The sequence below is a fragment of the Kogia breviceps genome, chromosome 7 (assembly GCF_026419965.1).
Source record: "Kogia breviceps isolate mKogBre1 chromosome 7, mKogBre1 haplotype 1, whole genome shotgun sequence".
Classification (NCBI taxonomy): domain Eukaryota; kingdom Metazoa; phylum Chordata; class Mammalia; order Artiodactyla; family Physeteridae; genus Kogia; species Kogia breviceps.
This window is the reverse complement of record NC_081316.1, coordinates 75,880,182-75,897,908: the sequence shown is the minus strand read 5'-3', so window position 1 is coordinate 75,897,908 and position 17,727 is coordinate 75,880,182. Positions and strand designations below refer to the sequence as shown.

At 41.3% G+C, this 17,727-nt stretch overlaps 1 protein-coding gene across 5 annotated transcripts in view; it reads right to left on the bottom strand.

Moving 5' to 3' along the window:
• Positions 1 to 15,228, bottom strand: part of SBF2 (SET binding factor 2) — a 502,981-nt gene extending 487,753 nt beyond the window's left edge. For 3 of the 5 annotated variants that reach the window (XM_067038634.1, XM_059069141.2, XM_067038638.1), the window contains exon 1: positions 15,023 to 15,228. In XM_067038634.1, the coding sequence (XP_066894735.1) occupies positions 15,023 to 15,077 (55 nt within the window). In that variant the 5' untranslated portion in view covers positions 15,078 to 15,228. The remainder of the gene's footprint in view (positions 1 to 15,022) is intronic. The other 2 variants (XM_067038635.1, XM_067038636.1) reach the window with 2 other exon arrangements.
• Positions 15,229 to 17,727: the final 2,499 nt, after the last annotated feature.

The following is a 17,727-nucleotide window of genomic DNA, read 5'->3' as shown; positions in this document are numbered from 1 at the left end:
TCAGTCATTAAAATGTTTAATTTGTAATGTTGTGGGAATGATTTTCTTAAAATATATTTGGCCTTTGAATGTATAATCTATCACAAAATTATTTTCCAAAAATTAAGTCTTAGATTTAGCATTATTCTGTCCAGATAAATTTCCTAATATTTACGAACACCTAGCATTACAAAACTTGAATGAAACACTGAGTTTGTAGTTGGCTGAATAGTATCCCACAAAATTGACATCCACCAGAACCCCAGAATGTACTTTATTTGGATATAGGGTCTTTGCAGTACTAATTAGTTAAGGATCTCAAGATGAAATCATCTTGGATTTAAGGTGGGTCCTAAATCCAATGATTATTGTCTTTATAAGAGAAAGGATATTTGGACACAGAGACACAGGAAAGAAGGCCATGTGAAGATGAGGCAGAGATTAGAGTTATGCTGCCACAAATAAAGCAAGCCTAGGACCACCAGAAGCTGGAAGAAGCAAGGAAGTATTCTTCTCTAGTCTTCATGGGACACTGCCCTTCCAGCACCTAGATTTCAGACTTCTAGCCTCCAGTACTGTGAGAGAATAAATGTCTGGTTTTTTAAGACACCAAGCTTGTGATAATTTGTTATGGCAGCCCTAGGAAACTAACACGGTGTTGGAGCGCAAACTGTAGCTATTACACAATAAATCGTACTGTCGTTAAGACATTTTAGAGAGTGAGGACTATTTCTCTGGTACTTCCGTATAATAGTGTTAATTCTCCCTTAAAACACAAGCTTTTTTCCTTTCTTAATCTTTTTGTTCTATACTCCAGAAAAATCAGTATCTGTAGAACTGTACATACAGTTTTAAAAATCTAGACTGTTTGCACTTAAGCAGCAATTGTATGAAATATTTCCACAGGCAAAATATTTTTTCATTCATTTTGTTCAGTAAACAATGGAAAACTTACAGATATAACTAAAAATTTTTTTCTGAAAAATTCTACAATGAAGACATTGATATGTATAAGGGAAAGTAAAATAATTATGAAATTATAAAAGTTAAATTTTCCTTCACTGTAGCTTACAGAAATGAGAACTTTAAATGGATAGCGTTTACTTTATAAACAACTGCATAACCCAAATCATTACTCAAAGTCAGCAATAATTAAAAACAGGACATTAAATCTTGTGATATTTAATGATCTCAGCTTTGACAATAGCAAATCTTTAAAATTAAGAATACTAGTGGAATGGGACTTCCCTGGTAGCACAGTTAAGAATCTGCCTGCCAATGCAGGGGACACGGGTTCAAGCCCTGCTCCAGGAAGATCACACATGCCACGGAGCATCTAAGCCCATGCACAACAACTACTGAGCCTGCACTTTAGAGTCCGCGAGCCACAACTACTGAGTCCGTGTGCCACAACTACTGAAGCCCGCACACCTAGAGCCCATGCTCCACAATGAGAAGCCACCGCAATGAGAAGCACGCACACCTCAACGAAGAGTAGACCCTGATCGCCACAACTAGAGAAAGCCCGCGCGCAGCAAAAAAGACCCAATGAAGCAAAAAATAAATAAATAAAAATAAATTTTTTTAAAAAATTAAGAAATATTAGTGGGGCACTTCCCTGGTGGCGCAGTGGTTAAGAATCCACCTGCCAGGGCTTCCCTGGTGGCACAGTGGTTGAGAGTCCGCCTGCCGATGCAGGGGACACAGGTTCGTGCCCCGGTCCGGGAAGATCCCACATGCCGCAGAGTGGCTGGGCCCGTGAGCCATGGCCACTGAGCCTGTGCGTCCGGAGCCTGTGCTCCGCAATGAGAGAGGCCACAACAGTGAGAGGCCCGCGTACCACACACACACACACACACACACACACACACACACACACACAAGAATCCACCTGCCAATGCAGGGGACACGGGTTCGAGCACTGGTCCAGGGAGATCCCACGTGCTGCTGAGCAATTAAGTCCGTGTGCCACAACCACTGAAGCCCGCATGCCTAGAGCTGGTGCTCCGCAACAAGAGAAGCCACCACAATGAGAAGCCCACGCCCCGCAACGAAGGGTAGCCCCGGCTCACCGCAACTAGAGAAAGCCCACGGGCAGCAATGAAGACCCAACGCAGTCATAAATAAATAAATAAATTTATTTATTTTTTTAAAAAAGTAATGCTAGTCTACCAATACAATGATTTAGTCAATGGCTTCACTGTTATAATAGTTTTTAATGAAGATTATCATCATATTGGGCACAACCTACAATATATAAATTAACCTACAACTGGGAAATAAAATTGCTGCTCAAAAAGTTATTTTGAGGGACGTCCCTGGTGGCGCAGTGGTTAAGAATCCGCCTGCCAATGCAGGGGGCATGGATTTGATCCCTGGTCCGGGAAGATCCCACATGCCGCGGAGCAACTAAGCCCGTGCGCCCTAAGAAGCCCGCGCACCGCAACGAAGAGTAGCCACCACTCGCCACAATTAGAGAAAGCCCACACACAGCAATGAAGACCCAACGCAGCCAATAAATAAGTAAATAAATAATTTTTTAAAAAATAAAAACACTTGGAGGTTTTTTTTTTTAAGTTATTTTGAGAGGTTAGGTTTCTTAGGAATTCATTTTTTAGATACTGGTATCTAAAATTTAAAGCTTACCCTGAAACCTCTCTCTTAGCACACTTTACCATTATCTTTTCCCAACAGTACCCTGTCCATTCATGCTAATTTTACCTGTAGATCTCTGGTTCTATAATATCCCTATGTGACTTGTCACCTCCCACAAAGTCCCCACAGCTTATCAGTGAAATGTTCTGACGGACACCATTATAGAATATCTCCAAGACTAATGAAATGGCAATATTATTTTCCAAAGAGCATACTCTTTTTAGAGGGAAGTATTCAGAGCTCACTGATATATATATATATATATATATATATATATATATATATATATATATATATATATATGTATGTATTTGTAGCCTGTATACATGTGCTTGAGACTTCAAGTCCTAAGGAACTTTCTTCCCATACCTATCCCCACCCTCTCCAGCATAAATTGCTCTCATTCTGTTGATTTCCACTCTTATTTCTGTCTTCGTGTGTGCTCAAATCTGTCCTATACATTTTTTTAAACTCTCAATGGACCATGCTATTTCTTGCAATTCAATTTAAACATGTCTTATTAAGCACTAAGCAGCCAGACAACTCTGGGATACAAAAAAACAAAAAAACAAAGTCTTTTTATCCTGAAGAGAAGGCATTTCAAGTTTTCCAACAGATATTCTTACCTCTCAAAATTCAGGTGACTCAAACAAATGGTCTTAATCTGCTGCCTCCACTTCCTAGCCTTTCTCCTGTTTAAAGTTTACTATTTGTTTTACAACACAACATTCCAGCTGAAACAATTCTGGGGTAAGACTATCCTTGATATAAATTCTCAAAGGACAGCATGGTGTACTGGAGTACAGTCATCAGGAAACTTATAGTCCAGGATTTACCACTCAACAGCTGTATAACCATTCATAGGTAAAAACATGCAGGGAAGGGGTGTGGGGGCATGGGCACATTGGTTCCTCATCCATAAATTGGATTGAATCAGATGATCTGTACAGTTAACTTTCAACTAAAAAATTTTATGAAACACAAAGATCTTCACTAATTTCACATCTCACTGACCTCTATCTGCCACCCCTGATGCTGAGAAACATTCCCTCACTTTCTTTGACTCTGGATACCGATCTCCTCCACCTCTGTGTACCTAGATTAAGATCAGCTATATGCAACAGAAAACTCTAATTTATAGTGGTTTAAACCTATAGGGTTATAGTCTTTCATGTAAAAAAAAAAAAAATCCAGAGGCACCTAAAACAATTCCACTGTAAGTCATTAGGGACCCAGGTTCTTTCCAGCTTTTTGATCTGACATCCCTAGGATGTGGGTCCTTACCTACATGGTCCAAGATGGTTGCTAGAGCTCCCCAGTCTTTATATCAGCATGCCAGTCTCAGGAAAGAAAAAAGCTAGAAAAACGTACCCTCATCCTTTAAGAATACTTTTTGGGATACTGTGTGCATCGTTTCCACTTACATCCAACTTGCCAGAACTTATTCACATGTCTCTATCTGTTAGTAACTTGAAAACAATCTCTCCTGCACGGCTACATAACTAGCCAAAAAATCAGGGGTTCTATCAACATCAAGAAGAAGAACAACTATTGGGGAAAATTAAATGTCTCTCTCAAACTCTCTTTCTTCTATGCTTCCTTTTATTTTCCATCCTCTTAGCAAGAGCATTCCCCAAAGATCAGTCCTTGGTCCTCTATTCTTCTGTCTCTACACCGACTTTCTGAGGGCACTCACACAGTGTCACAGCTCTATCTACACTAATGACTCTCAAGTCTTTGTGTTCAGTCCCTGCCTGTCCATCTTCTGAAGGCTTCATTTGGATAACTATAAAGTAAAACCCATTATCTTCCAAGCCAACAAAGACAAATAAGTAATTTTAAAAGAAAAACATTTTCAATCTTCTTATTTAAGTCATGGATCCACAAGTATCCCAGACCTTCAAGGTTGGAATTTTGAAGTCACCTCTGACTCTTTCCACAAGCCATGGGTTGCAGGTCATAGTGAACTTCTAAAAAGAAATGGAATAAATTGGACTATATAAGGTTTATATAGCATATGACTTGGGATGTGCGTTTATCAAACTGGCTTCAGCCCCTACAACTATAATGCTCTAAAGTCACCATCCTAATTTTCAAGTCTATGCGTCTATCTGTCATAGATATAGAATGTCTGTGTCCTCCCCCCACAAAATACATATGTTGGAACCTAATCCCCAGTATGATAGCATTTGGAGGTGGGACCAAAGTGATGGTATTTGGAGGTGACTGGGTCATGAGGACATAGTTCTCATTAATGGGATTAGTGCCTTTATCAAAGAGACCCCAGAGAGCTTCCTTGCCCCTTCTACCAAGTGAGGACATGGCGAAAAGACAGCCATCTATGAGCCAGGAAGCGAGTTCTCAAGAGACCCTGAATCTGAATCTGCCTGTGCCTTGATCTTGGATTTCCCAGCCTCCAGAACTGTAAGAAATAAATGTTTGTTGTTTAAGCCCCTTAGTCTATGATAATTTGTTACAGCAGCCCAGACAGACTAAGATATTATTTTTAGTCCTCATTATACATGACACCTTCAGAGTATTTCACATTTATTCATCATTTCCTCAGCCTCAAAATTCTCTACACTCAGCGTTTCCACGATACCACTCTATCTTGGTTCTCTTGCAATACCTCTAACCACTCCTATCCAGTTTCCTGGCTGCTACTTCTCTATCTACCTCTTAAATATCGAATTTTCCCTGGGTTCAATTCTTAGGCCACTCCTCTTTTCACTCTATACACATTCCCTAAACAATCTCACTTTTTTATTTCTGACAATCAGCTGGCTACTGGTAATTGCCAAACTATATCTCTAATCTTCACTTCTCTCCTAACTTCCTGATCCATATATCTGAACACTTAAATGACATCTCTACCTTGATTATAGGCAGGCATATTTAATTCAACATATCAAAACTAACCTCAGCATTACTTTCCCTCATCCAAATTCATTTCTTCCCCTAAATTCTCCATTTGCATTCACAGCATCATCACCCACCCACTTACCCAAGCTAGAAACTGTTACCCTCAACTACTCTTTCTCCTTTGCCCTTCACATTCACTCACTACTAAATTTTGCTAATATGAGCTTTCAAATTTCTCTAGAATCCATACGTTCCTTTCTATTCCCACTGTAAAAGCTCCTGAGTTTTTTTCACACTGTTCTTTCTCCCTCCAGTCCATTGCTATTTGAGTCACATTTCTAAGATGTTTCTTGATTTTCAAGAATCCCCACTTTTCAACAGGCCTCACGGTCTACAGAGTGAAAGCTATAAATTCCATAGCCTAATACACAGAGCTTTTCACAATCTGACCCCAACCTACTCCAGCATCAAAGCTTACCTCAATTCCCATTTACACTATACTTCTCTACACTCCTGGAACAATCCATTTCACACATTTACATGTTTTCTCTCTGCCTATAGCCTCCTCTCCCCATAGCCTCCTCTACCCTTTTCTTTCTACCTGGCAAATACATATTCATCCTGCATACCGTGGTTTAAACATCACCTTTCATAAGAAGCCTTCTCTCTCCCTCAGTAAAGTGGACCCACCTTCTTCATTTATCACTACTTATTTCAAGACTGTCTCCATTAATGACTAAGTTAGGGATAGAATCTTACTTCTTACTCATTTATTTTTGTTCTAGCAATTAGCACAATGCCTGGAAAGCAACAAATACTTGTCAGATCAATGAATCTCAAATGGTTCTTGACAACTGGCAACAAACAGCAACCAAGAAATCCCAACTAATTCAATATAGAATGGGGTAAGGGAGGGGATCCAGACTGACTATGAATTACAATAGTTCAATAATAAACAATTATCAATTTTTTAAATGTCTCAGACTATGACACCTCAAGTATTGTGCATAAATTTACCTTTTAGCTTATCTCACTTATACTGCTTAAATAAAATATTTCAAATGCTTTCTCTAATATACTTAAGCAGGTTGATACGAAAGAATGCAAGAACCTCAAATGATTATGATACTTCATTCCAGGTTAAATACCATCTAAATAAATGGATTAAATTCTAAATGTATTAATGGACAGCCAAAGAAAACAAAAAGAAAAAAAGTAAAGGCATATAAGGGAATTAACCCATGTGGTCATTAACAATTTTTCTTGGGCTTCCCTGGTGGTGCAGTGGTTGAGAGTCCGCCTGCCGATGCAGGGGATACGGGTTCGTGCCCCGGTCTGGGAGGATCCCACATGCCGTGGAGCGTCTGGGCCCGTGAGCCATGACCACTGAGCCTGCGCATCTGGAGCCTGTGCTCCGCAATGGGAGAGGCCACAACAGTGAGAGGCCCGCGTACCGCAAAAAAAAAAAAAAAAAAAAAAAAAGGTAACAAAAATACTTTGAGGAAAAAAAGAGAAATCTTAAACAATTTTTCTTGCACAAATCTCAAAGTATAAGAAAGTAAAAACTATAAGAAAAAATAAAGACAGTTGGCTAAGTAACGTCACCTACTAGAAACAAATGAAATTTGCTAATTATTGTACCACAGTACATATGCAAAGTCAGGAAAATAAATTCTTAATTTCAAATTATCAAAACCAGACTGTCATAAAAATCAGTGATTTTCAAGCTACGTTCTCCTCAGCATGACAGCACAGTAAGTCCCCTACATACGAACCTTCAAGTTGCAAACTTTCAAAGATACGAACAGGTGTTCGCATGTCCAATCAGGCAAGTTAGTTCACGTGTCTGGCGTACATTGTCAAGTGCGTGCATCTTCTACAAGTAGTTGTGCATTTGTGTACTTTACTGTACAGTACTGTATAGAATACATTAGTACAGTATCTTTATTTCAAACCCAGGATGTCCGGAAGAAAGGGTAAAAGCAGCAGTGATGTAACTGGTACTGCTAAGAAATGCCAAGCAGTAACGATGGAAACAAAAGTGAAAATAATTGAGACAGTGGAGCGACAAGGGGAAGAAGTAAGTGAAGAACTGAAGAGATTCACAACACAGGAAATGGCAAGGGGATTTTCTTTATTTGAGGAGGCACTGTTAGTTTTTGAGGCACAGGACCAAATGTAAAATGAAACATGAAGGTTGCAGCAGCTGTTCAGAATGCAATCCAGTACTGCCGTGTCATCTATGATGAGAAGAAAAGAGCTACTACCCAGACATCACTGGATCATTTTTTCAAGAGGATAGATAGAATTGAATCCAGCAAGGAACCAGAACCTGTGCCATCAACGTCAGGCGTGAGTGAAACTGCAGCTTGCCCTCCATCTCCTATTGCTGATGATCCTTCAGCTCTACCATCTCCCGCCTCCTCCCCCTCCTCCAGTCAGTAACTCTCCTTGCCTGTTCACGCGATGCCAGCCCCTGTATGCCAGCTGTTGTACTGTACTACTGTACTTTTCAAGGTACCATAAGATTAAAAATGTTTTATTTTTTGTGTTTGTTTTTTATGAATTCTTTGTGTGAAAAGTATTATAAACCTATCACAGTACAGTACTATATAGCCGATTGTGTTAGTTGGGTACCTAGGCTAACTTTGTTTGACTTACGAACAAATTGGACTTACGAATGTGCTCTCAGAACAGAACTCGTTCGTATGTAGGGGACTTACTGTAGTATTCAGAAGAGCACAAAATTGGAAACAAGTTAAATACCCAATAATAAAGTAAATGATGAAGTCATTATTATACCCATTATAATGCCCATTATTAATATACCCACAATATGTAATAATTTAGCCACTGAAGATTATGTTTTTCTGGAATTTAATAGAATAATCTTTCCCTATGTCATCGATGTTAAGGAAAAAAAATAAGGCTACTCTGGGTGTCTTTTTATCTTCCTTATAGCTTTTTTTAAATTAAACTTTTATTTTAAGACATCTATAAGAAATAATACAGGGCTTCCCTGGTGGCACAGTGGTTAAGAATCAGCCTGCCAATGCAGGGGACACGGGTTTGAGCCCTGGTCCGGGAAGATCCCACATGCCACGGAGCAACTAAGCCCGTGTGCCACAACTACTGAGCCTGCGCTCTAGAGCCCGCAAGCCACAACTACCGAAGCCCACGCGCCTAGAGCCGGTGCTCCGCAACAAGAGAAGCCACCACAATGAGAAGCCTGCACACCACAATGAAGAGGAGCCCCTGCTCACCACAACTAGAGAAAACCCGCATGCAGCAACAAAGACCTGCAGCCAAAAATAAAATTATTTATTTATTTAAAGGGAGAATACAGAAATCCCATTTCTCTGTACCCAGTTTCCCGCAATGATAACATCTTAAAAATTATAGAACAATATCAACACTAGGATATTGACATTAATATAATATACTTTCTTGTTCAGATTCCCCCAGTTTTACTGTACTCATTTGTGTTTGTGTGTATTTAGTTCTATGCAGTTCATACGTAGGCTTATGTATCCACCACCCAGTCAAGATACAAAACAGTTCTACTACCACAAAATCCCTCCTGGTACCCTTTCATAGCTACTCCCATCCCTCACCTTCCTTATAGTTTTTTGTATTTTCCATATGTTCAGCAACTGGGTATTCATTCAATACATCTTTATTAAACATCTACTATGTGTCAAGCACTCTTCTTTGCATGTAATTCAAATAGCATGTATTAACTATTTTTTCCAGTTTGTAAAAGTAATTTTTCAAAAGACAAGGTTTTTTTCTTTCAACTCAACTTTAAAATAGAAATATGAAAAAAATCAACTAAAAAGTATTATTAATTGAAAAGATACTTTAGGAACAAAAATAGTTTAGTATGTTGAACAAATAATTCCAGGAACATTCTGGAATTAAACACAGAACATTTCAGTATCATATTATCATAGTATGATTAGCTTTTAGAGAGATGTAGGTAAAAAATCATACTAACTCCTGAAGAAAGTTTTATAACAAAGGTTTGCAGACTCAATTAGGTTTATTCTTTACTTACAATTCAAACAAGTACATAGATTTGGTGGATTTTCTTCCAGTAAGTTTTTTTTTTTAATTAAAGTGTTGGGTTGTTTTTTTAATTTATTTATATATTTGTTTTTGGCTGTGTGGGGTCTTCATTGCTGCGCCCGGGCTTTCTCTAGTTGTGGCGAGAAAGGGCTACTCTTCATTGCAGTGCGCGGGCTTCTCATTGCGGTGGCTTCTCTTGTTGCAGAGCATGGGCTCTAGGCGTGCGGGCTTAAGTAGTTGTGGCTCGCGGGCTCTAGAGCACAGGCTCAGTAGTTGTGGCACGTGGGCTTAGTTGCTCTGCAGCATGTGGGATATTCCCGGACCAGGGCTCGAACCCATGTCCCCTGCATTGGCAGGCATACTCTTAACCACTGTGCCACCAGGGAAGCCCTCTTCCAGTAAATTTTTACAGAGAGTTTTACATAAAAAGGACTACTCAAAGGATACAACTCAAGATATACAAAACTATTCTAATGCCTAAAAAGTGATTCAAATTAAAACACCTACTCTTCAAAAGCTATTGTTAAGAAAATGAAAGGGCAAGCCACAGATTGGAAGAAAATATTTGCAAAACACCTGATAAAGACTTGTATCTAGAACTTAAAACTTCAATAATAAGAAGCCAACAAATGCAAACTATTACATATAGAATGGATAAACAACAAGGTCCTACTGTATAGCACAGGGAGATAAACCATAATGAAAAAGAATATAAAAAAAGAAAGTATATATGTATAACTGAATCACTGCTATATAGCAGAAACTAACACATTGTAAATCAACTATACATAAATTTTAAAAAGAAGCCAAACAAACAATCCAATAAAAAAGGGTAAAAATTTGCTCAGCCTCTTTACAAAAATATTCCAATGCAATAGGCACATGAAAAGGTGCTCAACATCATTAGCCACCAGGAAAATTCAAATTGAAACCACAATAAGATACCACTACATGTCCACTAGAATGGTTAAATTTTTAAAATAATATAAATAAAATTTAAAAGACTAACTGGAACTCTCTTACATTGCTGGTAAGTATGCAAAATGGCACGGCCAGTTTGGAAAACAGTTTGGTGGTTTCACAAAAAGTTAAACAGACACTGATCATATGACCCAGCAGTTCTTCTCCTAAGTATCTACCCAAGAGAAATGAAACCATATGAACAGTCAAAGATCTGTCTGCAAATGTTCAGAATAACTTTGTTCATAATAGCCCAAAACCAGAAACTCAAAAGTCCACCAACTGGTGAACAGATAAACAAATTGTATTATATTCAGCAATAAAAAGGAACTGACAATACAAACAAGATGGATGTCTCAAACATATTTTTCTAAGTGAAAAAAGCCAGACATAAAAAACTATCCAATTCCATTTATAAGACATTCTAGAAAAGACAAAAACACAAGGACAGAAAATAGATCAGTGATTGCCAGAGGCTAGGGAGGGAATTGACTGCAAAGAGGCACAGAAGAGCTTTTTGGAGGGAAGTGTTCTCTATCTATATCTTGATTGCGTAGTGGCTACACTTACATATACATCCGTCAAAACTCATTGAACTGTTTAGTTAAAAAGGTGAATTTTATTGCATGCAAATTATACTTCAATAAACATGACTAAAGAAAAAAAAGAATACATCTCGCTATCAAGATTCTACAATTTATAAAAGCTTCTGGATTTTGTTACCTAAAAAAATAATCTTCCCTTTCCCTACTGTGGGATAAAGAGTAGTCATTATAGCCCTGGGGTGGGGTGAGGGTTATCAGAGCCCAAGTGAACCAAGGAGGTACTCTATGTGGGGAGGAATGGCCAAATGAGTTGAGTCAGAGTCCAAGCACTGCAAGGAGGGTGTCAAAGCAGAGGGGCAACCTGGCATGGGGCACTGGGTGAGCAAGGAATGAGGACGACATCGTGCTCCACATGGAAGCAGAACCTAAGTGGAGTGAGAAGTATATCCACAAACAGTGGGGAAGCTGACATAGGGAGCCGAAGCCAGGGCAGGTTGAAAAGGGTGTCCCTGTATTGGGGCATCCTGGTATGGGCTGTTAGGTCCTGACAGGGACAGGGGGCTGGGAGAGAAAGAATGAAGAATCTGAGCCCAGCAGAGAGAGGAAGGCATCCAGGAGAGGAGAGGGTGGTAGCAAAGATGAAAGATTGGTTAAATACAGGGAGACTGAACAAAGAAGTAAATATAGTAAGGATAATGGAAGCCAGATTTCTCACTGTCAGAGAAGAATATCACAAATATAAAAAAGGGAAAAACTAGACTGGACCCTGGAATGTTGGAGTGAAATCAGTGGTACTGGTGGGAACTCACAGTTTTCAATATATATGGATAAACAAACATAGACATAAATATGTGTGTGTGTGTACACATATATATATTCCCCGGCTCGGTCCATTAAGAAAGCCTGAGAGGGCTTCCCTGGTGGCGCAGTGGTTGAGAATCCGCCTGCCGATGCAGGAGACACAGGTTCGTGCCCTGGTCCGGGAAGATCCCACATGCCGCGGAGCAACTGAGCCCGTGAGCCATGGCCGCTGGGCCTGCGCGTCCGGAGCCTGTGCTCCGCAACGGGAGAGACCACAACAGTGAGAGGCCCGCGTACCGCAAAAAAAAAAAAAAAAAAAAAAAGAAAGCCTGAGAGCAGTAACAATACAACAGCAATAAACACACAAGCACTGAGATCTTAGCTTCTAAATACCATTCTCCATTAAAAGGATCCAGGTCTCCCTAGAGAAATGGCTGATTCCAGGACTAAAGGAGGGACAGTACAAGATAAGCCCAGAACATCATCTTATACCAAAAAGTAAAGACATGCTCAAAGAATGGTGGGGACATGTCATAAAGACACGGAAGCCAGGATGAATGGGCTGTCGTTGGCCAAAAGAGGAATTATTTGAACTAAATAAACAGTAACAATATAACTCACCAAAAAAACAGAAAACCATGTATCCATAGATATAAATGCATAAAGGAATACAAGTTTGATGAGGAACAAGACACATAGTTTCAAAGAAGTCCTCACAAAAACCATTTATTAATTAACTATTAAATATTAACTTTAGAGTGAAGAACCCTGGCAAACATTGCTTATAATCAAAGTAATCAAGTAATCAAAGTGAAAATCACAACAGGACAAACTGAAATTGTACACCAGATAGGATGCAATGGGCACCACTTCTGTGATATTCCTGCCCAACTACATAACCTGTATGTATCTAATCATAGGAGAACACATAATCCCAAATGAGAGGTATTCTACAAAATAACGACCCTATAATCTTCATTAGGGTCAAGGTTACGAAAATCAAAAGATGAAGGAATTGTTTCAGATTGAAGAAGTCATGCAGCACATGGCCAGAAATGTATTGAAAATAAATGAAAATGAAATTCATCACCATCGAGAATAAGTACACAAGCAGCAAACTCCTGAATATCAGTACGATTCCTCAGTTGAGCTCAAAAGCCATCCAAGAGCTTGCCTCACCTCTGATGAGATGGTCCTGTGACAAATAAATGCAATACATAATTCTGAACTGGATCCTTTTGCCAGTAAAGAGATTAATGGCATAATCAACAAAACTTGAACCAGTCTGAGAACTAGATGGAGTACTATGCCAGTGTTAATTTCCTGATTTTGATGATTGTACTGTGATTATGTAGGGGAATAACTTTGTAGAAAATACACACTAAAGCATTCTGGGGTGATAAGGGAGGGCATCAGGTCAGCAGCTTCTTCTCAGATGGTTCAGGGAGTAAAGAGTTCTTTGTACCGTACTTGCAAGTTTTCTGCAAGTTTGTGATTGTTTCAAATTTTTTTAAAAGTGAGGGGGATAAAACCCCAATGTCGCTAAAAATGAAATAATGTTAAAAACAAACTGTGATTCTCCATATTGTTAATCTTGGTAATAAGAAAGAGACAGCAGACTATGCAAAATTACTAGGAAATAACAAATAAAATTTTGGAGCCAGAAAATACTTTAAATATAGCCCAAGCCCTTCTTTTGTTAACCTCAATCAGGTCAAGAGTGATGAAGGACTAAAGAATATAAAAGGTCCCCGCTAAAGGAAGTTATCAGGAGAGGAATAGTGAAAGGGCAGTAGACCAATAGTGGGTAGAACAATGGTATTCTGATGCTACAAATGGCTGTAACCATCAGCAAAACACAATCTCAGCATCTCCTCTGAAAAATGAAGGGACTGTCTAGCTGAGATCTAAAATTCCTTGCAAATGTGCGACCAGAATTACCCTGAAATAGACGTGCTTCCTCAGCTCAAGTGATTACATTATGTGTAGCTATACAGTAATACAAAAGAATACAAATACAAAAATAAACGTGCATAAACCCTGAATTCTCTTCAGTTGTGGAAATCCCTCAATTAAATTAAAATGCAATGCATTTGCCAGATTGTTCCTTATGAGGAAAATTTTGTGACAAATGAAAAGAATTAAAACACACATTAAAGTGAAACAAGATCACCTTCAGCGGTTTGCTAACGGTCCTTACCTAAAAGACAGTGTTCAGGACTTGGCGGGGCGGGGTGGGGGGAGTTGGGACGAAGTGAGAGGGCAGCATTAACAAACATACACTACCAAATGTAAAATAGATAGCTAGTGGGAAGCTGCTGCATAGCACAGGGAGATCAGCTCGGGGCTTTGTGACCACCTAGATGGGTGGGATAGGGAGAGTGGGAGGGAGGCTCAAGAGGGAGGGGATATGGGGATATATGTATACGTATAGCTGATACACTCCGTTGTACAGCAGAAACTAACACAACACTGTAAAGCAATTATACTCCAATAAAGATGTTTTTTAAAAAAAAGTGTTCAGACTCATTCTGAAATAACCGTCACATTTTTACTGGAAGAACGAGGAGCATTTCCTAGAAATGTTTAGAAGTTTAAGGATCCTGTCCCCTTCCTCGGTACCACGCGTCCACTGGCGCAGTGACTAGATAGGCCCCCACCAGCTCAGGGGTGAGGGAGCACAGGACTCTTAGCACTTCCCTTCGGAGAGGACAGCCCCCTGCGTCACTCGCTACTCACTCAGGATGCTGGGCAGAACTTTATCCCCGAGGAACTTAGCACAGTTGGCTCCCGCCCTACCAGCCCTGCGGTCCTGGCCCAATACCGCCGGCACCGGGGCGCTGCCCCTGGTACCCAGCGCCCTCCAGAGCGAGGGTCGCGGCACCCAGACTCGCCCCAGCTGACCCAACTGGGCCGCCCCGGACCCGGAGGACGCGATCTCCTCCTCCCCCTCCCCTCGTGCCGGCCCCTCACGCCCACCGCGAGGCTCAGCGGGGCCAGGAAGGCCGGACGCCGAGCGCCCGCTCAGCCTGGGCCCAGCCCGGCCCTCCCCGCCTCCAGGCCGCGACGCCCGGCCCCGAGGAGCCCACTGGACGGCAGCCGGGGGGCGGGGGCGGGGAGGCCCGGGGGCGGCGCCCGTCCCACACCCTTACCTGGCTTCTCGTGGTCGTAGCCTACTACGATGAAGTAGTCGGCCAGCCGGGCCATGGCCGCCGCCGCCGCGCCGGGGAAGCGGGTGCCCGTTGCCGCCTTCGCCGCCGCCGCCCACCCGGTCCAGGAGGGCTCAGCATTTTCCCTGCAGCAGCAGTAGCGGCAGCGGCAGCACTTCAGCCATGTTTGACAACCGAGACGCGCTCTGCGCCTGCGCCGCGCATAGCGTCCGCTCCTCCCCCGCCCCCACCCGCGCTGGCTGCTTGACCTGACCCCCCGGCGGAGAGCCCACCCCCACCCTCTTGGCGCCGCTAGGACAGCTGGTTTGGGGAGTGGGCCGCCGGGCGTATTGCCACCACACGCCGCCACCACACGTTTGGGGTGGCTCACTTTGAGGCCTGGCTGCCCCTCCGCGGCCCACCTCCCACTCCCCTATTTTTCCTAAAGCAGGGTGACTTTCCTTCCGCCTTCTCCACTCTTTCTTTCTGGGTCTGGGAAGAAGAGACAGGGGTGGTTGAGGGGTCCCCTGGAAAGTTTGCTGCTTCCCCTCCCCCTTCCCCCTCCCCTTCCCAAGATGAGATTCTCCCGCCCTCGACTGGAAGCATGGAATTTGCACCGCCAGGGCTTTTGCTGCACGTTTCCTGTTTATGTTGTGCAGATGGGAATTTTAGGAACATGCCACCGAGTAGGCGGAGGAGGAAGAGGGTTTTTGCACAATCCTCAGAGGCGCCTCGTGCTTTAGTGCTGGGTGGGCTGGGGGCGGTTGGCCTGGGCTTCCCCCAGAGCGCCTGGGGAGGCTGGATTCCTCCGAAGAACGCGGCATCCCCGGGATCCTCCTGAACTGCCCGGAACAACAGAATCCGAGGGAGGAGGCTTGTCTCTCCCAAGGGAACCCTTCTCGCCTAGGGTTTCGCCCCTTGCAGCGGTCCTAGGGCTCTTGCAGCAGGAGCAGGAACTTCCAACTTCCCTGTTCAAACAATGCAATTAAAATGAATTAGTGGATCTCATCATCCAATCTAGAAATTATCTAGGTCGTTTTCTTTTTACTGCACCTGTTATTGATCGTTCCGAATTTGGCAAATGAGGCATCCAGATGAGCTTACTTTGTCCTCTGTTAGTATCTCCTGAAGTTTTAGTAACAGGATATGTTACAAGTGGTAGACTGAAGTTGTGGGAGTCTCCATGATTTGCAAATATGATTATCTTCCTGGTTGCTTGTCACTACTCGTTATTAATTGAGGATTTAACCCTTCATTTACATATAAGAGCTCTTAGCAAAGTGTCTTAAGTGTTTAACGAGTATGTTTAATGAGTGAATGAATACAATTTCCCCCAACTACCAGCAGGAAGCTGCTCGAACTCTGAACTGTGAGTTCAGAGATTTTGTGTCTCAGCTACTGAAAGTTTACTCTCATTGATCATTTCCTCTTTCTGTGTGGTGCTTTTTTCACCCACAGATTGAGAGGGTTGGGCTGCGCTAGAACTGAAACTCCCAGGAAGGAATACTTTAACTCAAGGAGTTCATTTGCAAATTGCACATGGTCAAACTGAATCAGCCTAGTTGCAGAGGTGGAGGGAAGATAACAGATTGATCTTGGAAACAGTTAAACCTAAAATGCTTCAGTCACACCTCAAGTAAGAATCCTCTCTATAAATTCCCTGAGAGCTCATCATCCAACCTGATCACTTTTGTAAAGCCTAATTTAACTTCCTTGGGAGCTAGCCCATTCCACTGCTTAACAACTCTATTGTTAGAAAGTTCTTCCTTGTTAAATCAGAGTTTTCCTGTAACTTCCCCCAGTTTTGCTCTATGGAAATACCCAGAAAAAATAAAATCTATCTTTGTATGATAGCCTTTCTGACTTTTAAGGCAGCTATCATGTTCCTTCCCCATTTCACTTTTTTTTAAGGTGAAGTTTACACATCATAAAATGAACCATTTTAAAGTGTACAATTTAGTGGTATTTAGTACGTTCACAATGTTGTGCAACTACCCCGTCTATCTTGTTCTGAAATATTTTCATCACCCGAAAGAAAAGCCCACACCTGTAAAGCAGTCACTCCCATTTTCCCCTCCCCCAGCCTCTGATAACTACAAATTTTCTTTCTGTCTCTATGGATTTACCTACTATGGATATTTGATATAAATACAATCATACAATATGTGACCTTTTGTGTCTGGGTTCTTTTGTTTAGTATAATGTTTTCGAGGTTCATCCATGTTGTAGCATGTATCAGTACTTCATTCTTTTTCATTGCTGAATAATATTCCATTGTATGTATTATACCATATGAAGTCAAATTTATCTATTATTTTTGTTTCCTGTGCTTTGGTGTCATATTGCCTGGCTTCCATTGCAATCCATTGCCAAATCCAAGATCACTCCTTGGAAGGGAAGATTTACTCCTATGTTTTCCTCTAAGAATTTCATAGTTTACTCTTGTTTTAGGCCATTGACCCATTTTGAGTTGATTTTTATATATGACATGAAGTAGGATGTCCCATTTTACTTTTAAAATGTGTTTTTATTTCATTCACAAGTGTTGGTTTAAATTATTATTATTTTTTTAATCAAAGCTTAGCTGTTTTCAAGCCTCGAATCAAGTGCTGTTTGCATTTAGACATGTTTCACCTGTTAGGTCATAGGTAGGCTGACAGACCATTTGCAAACGGGTGTTTTGTAGCATAAGGATTTTGACATACCCC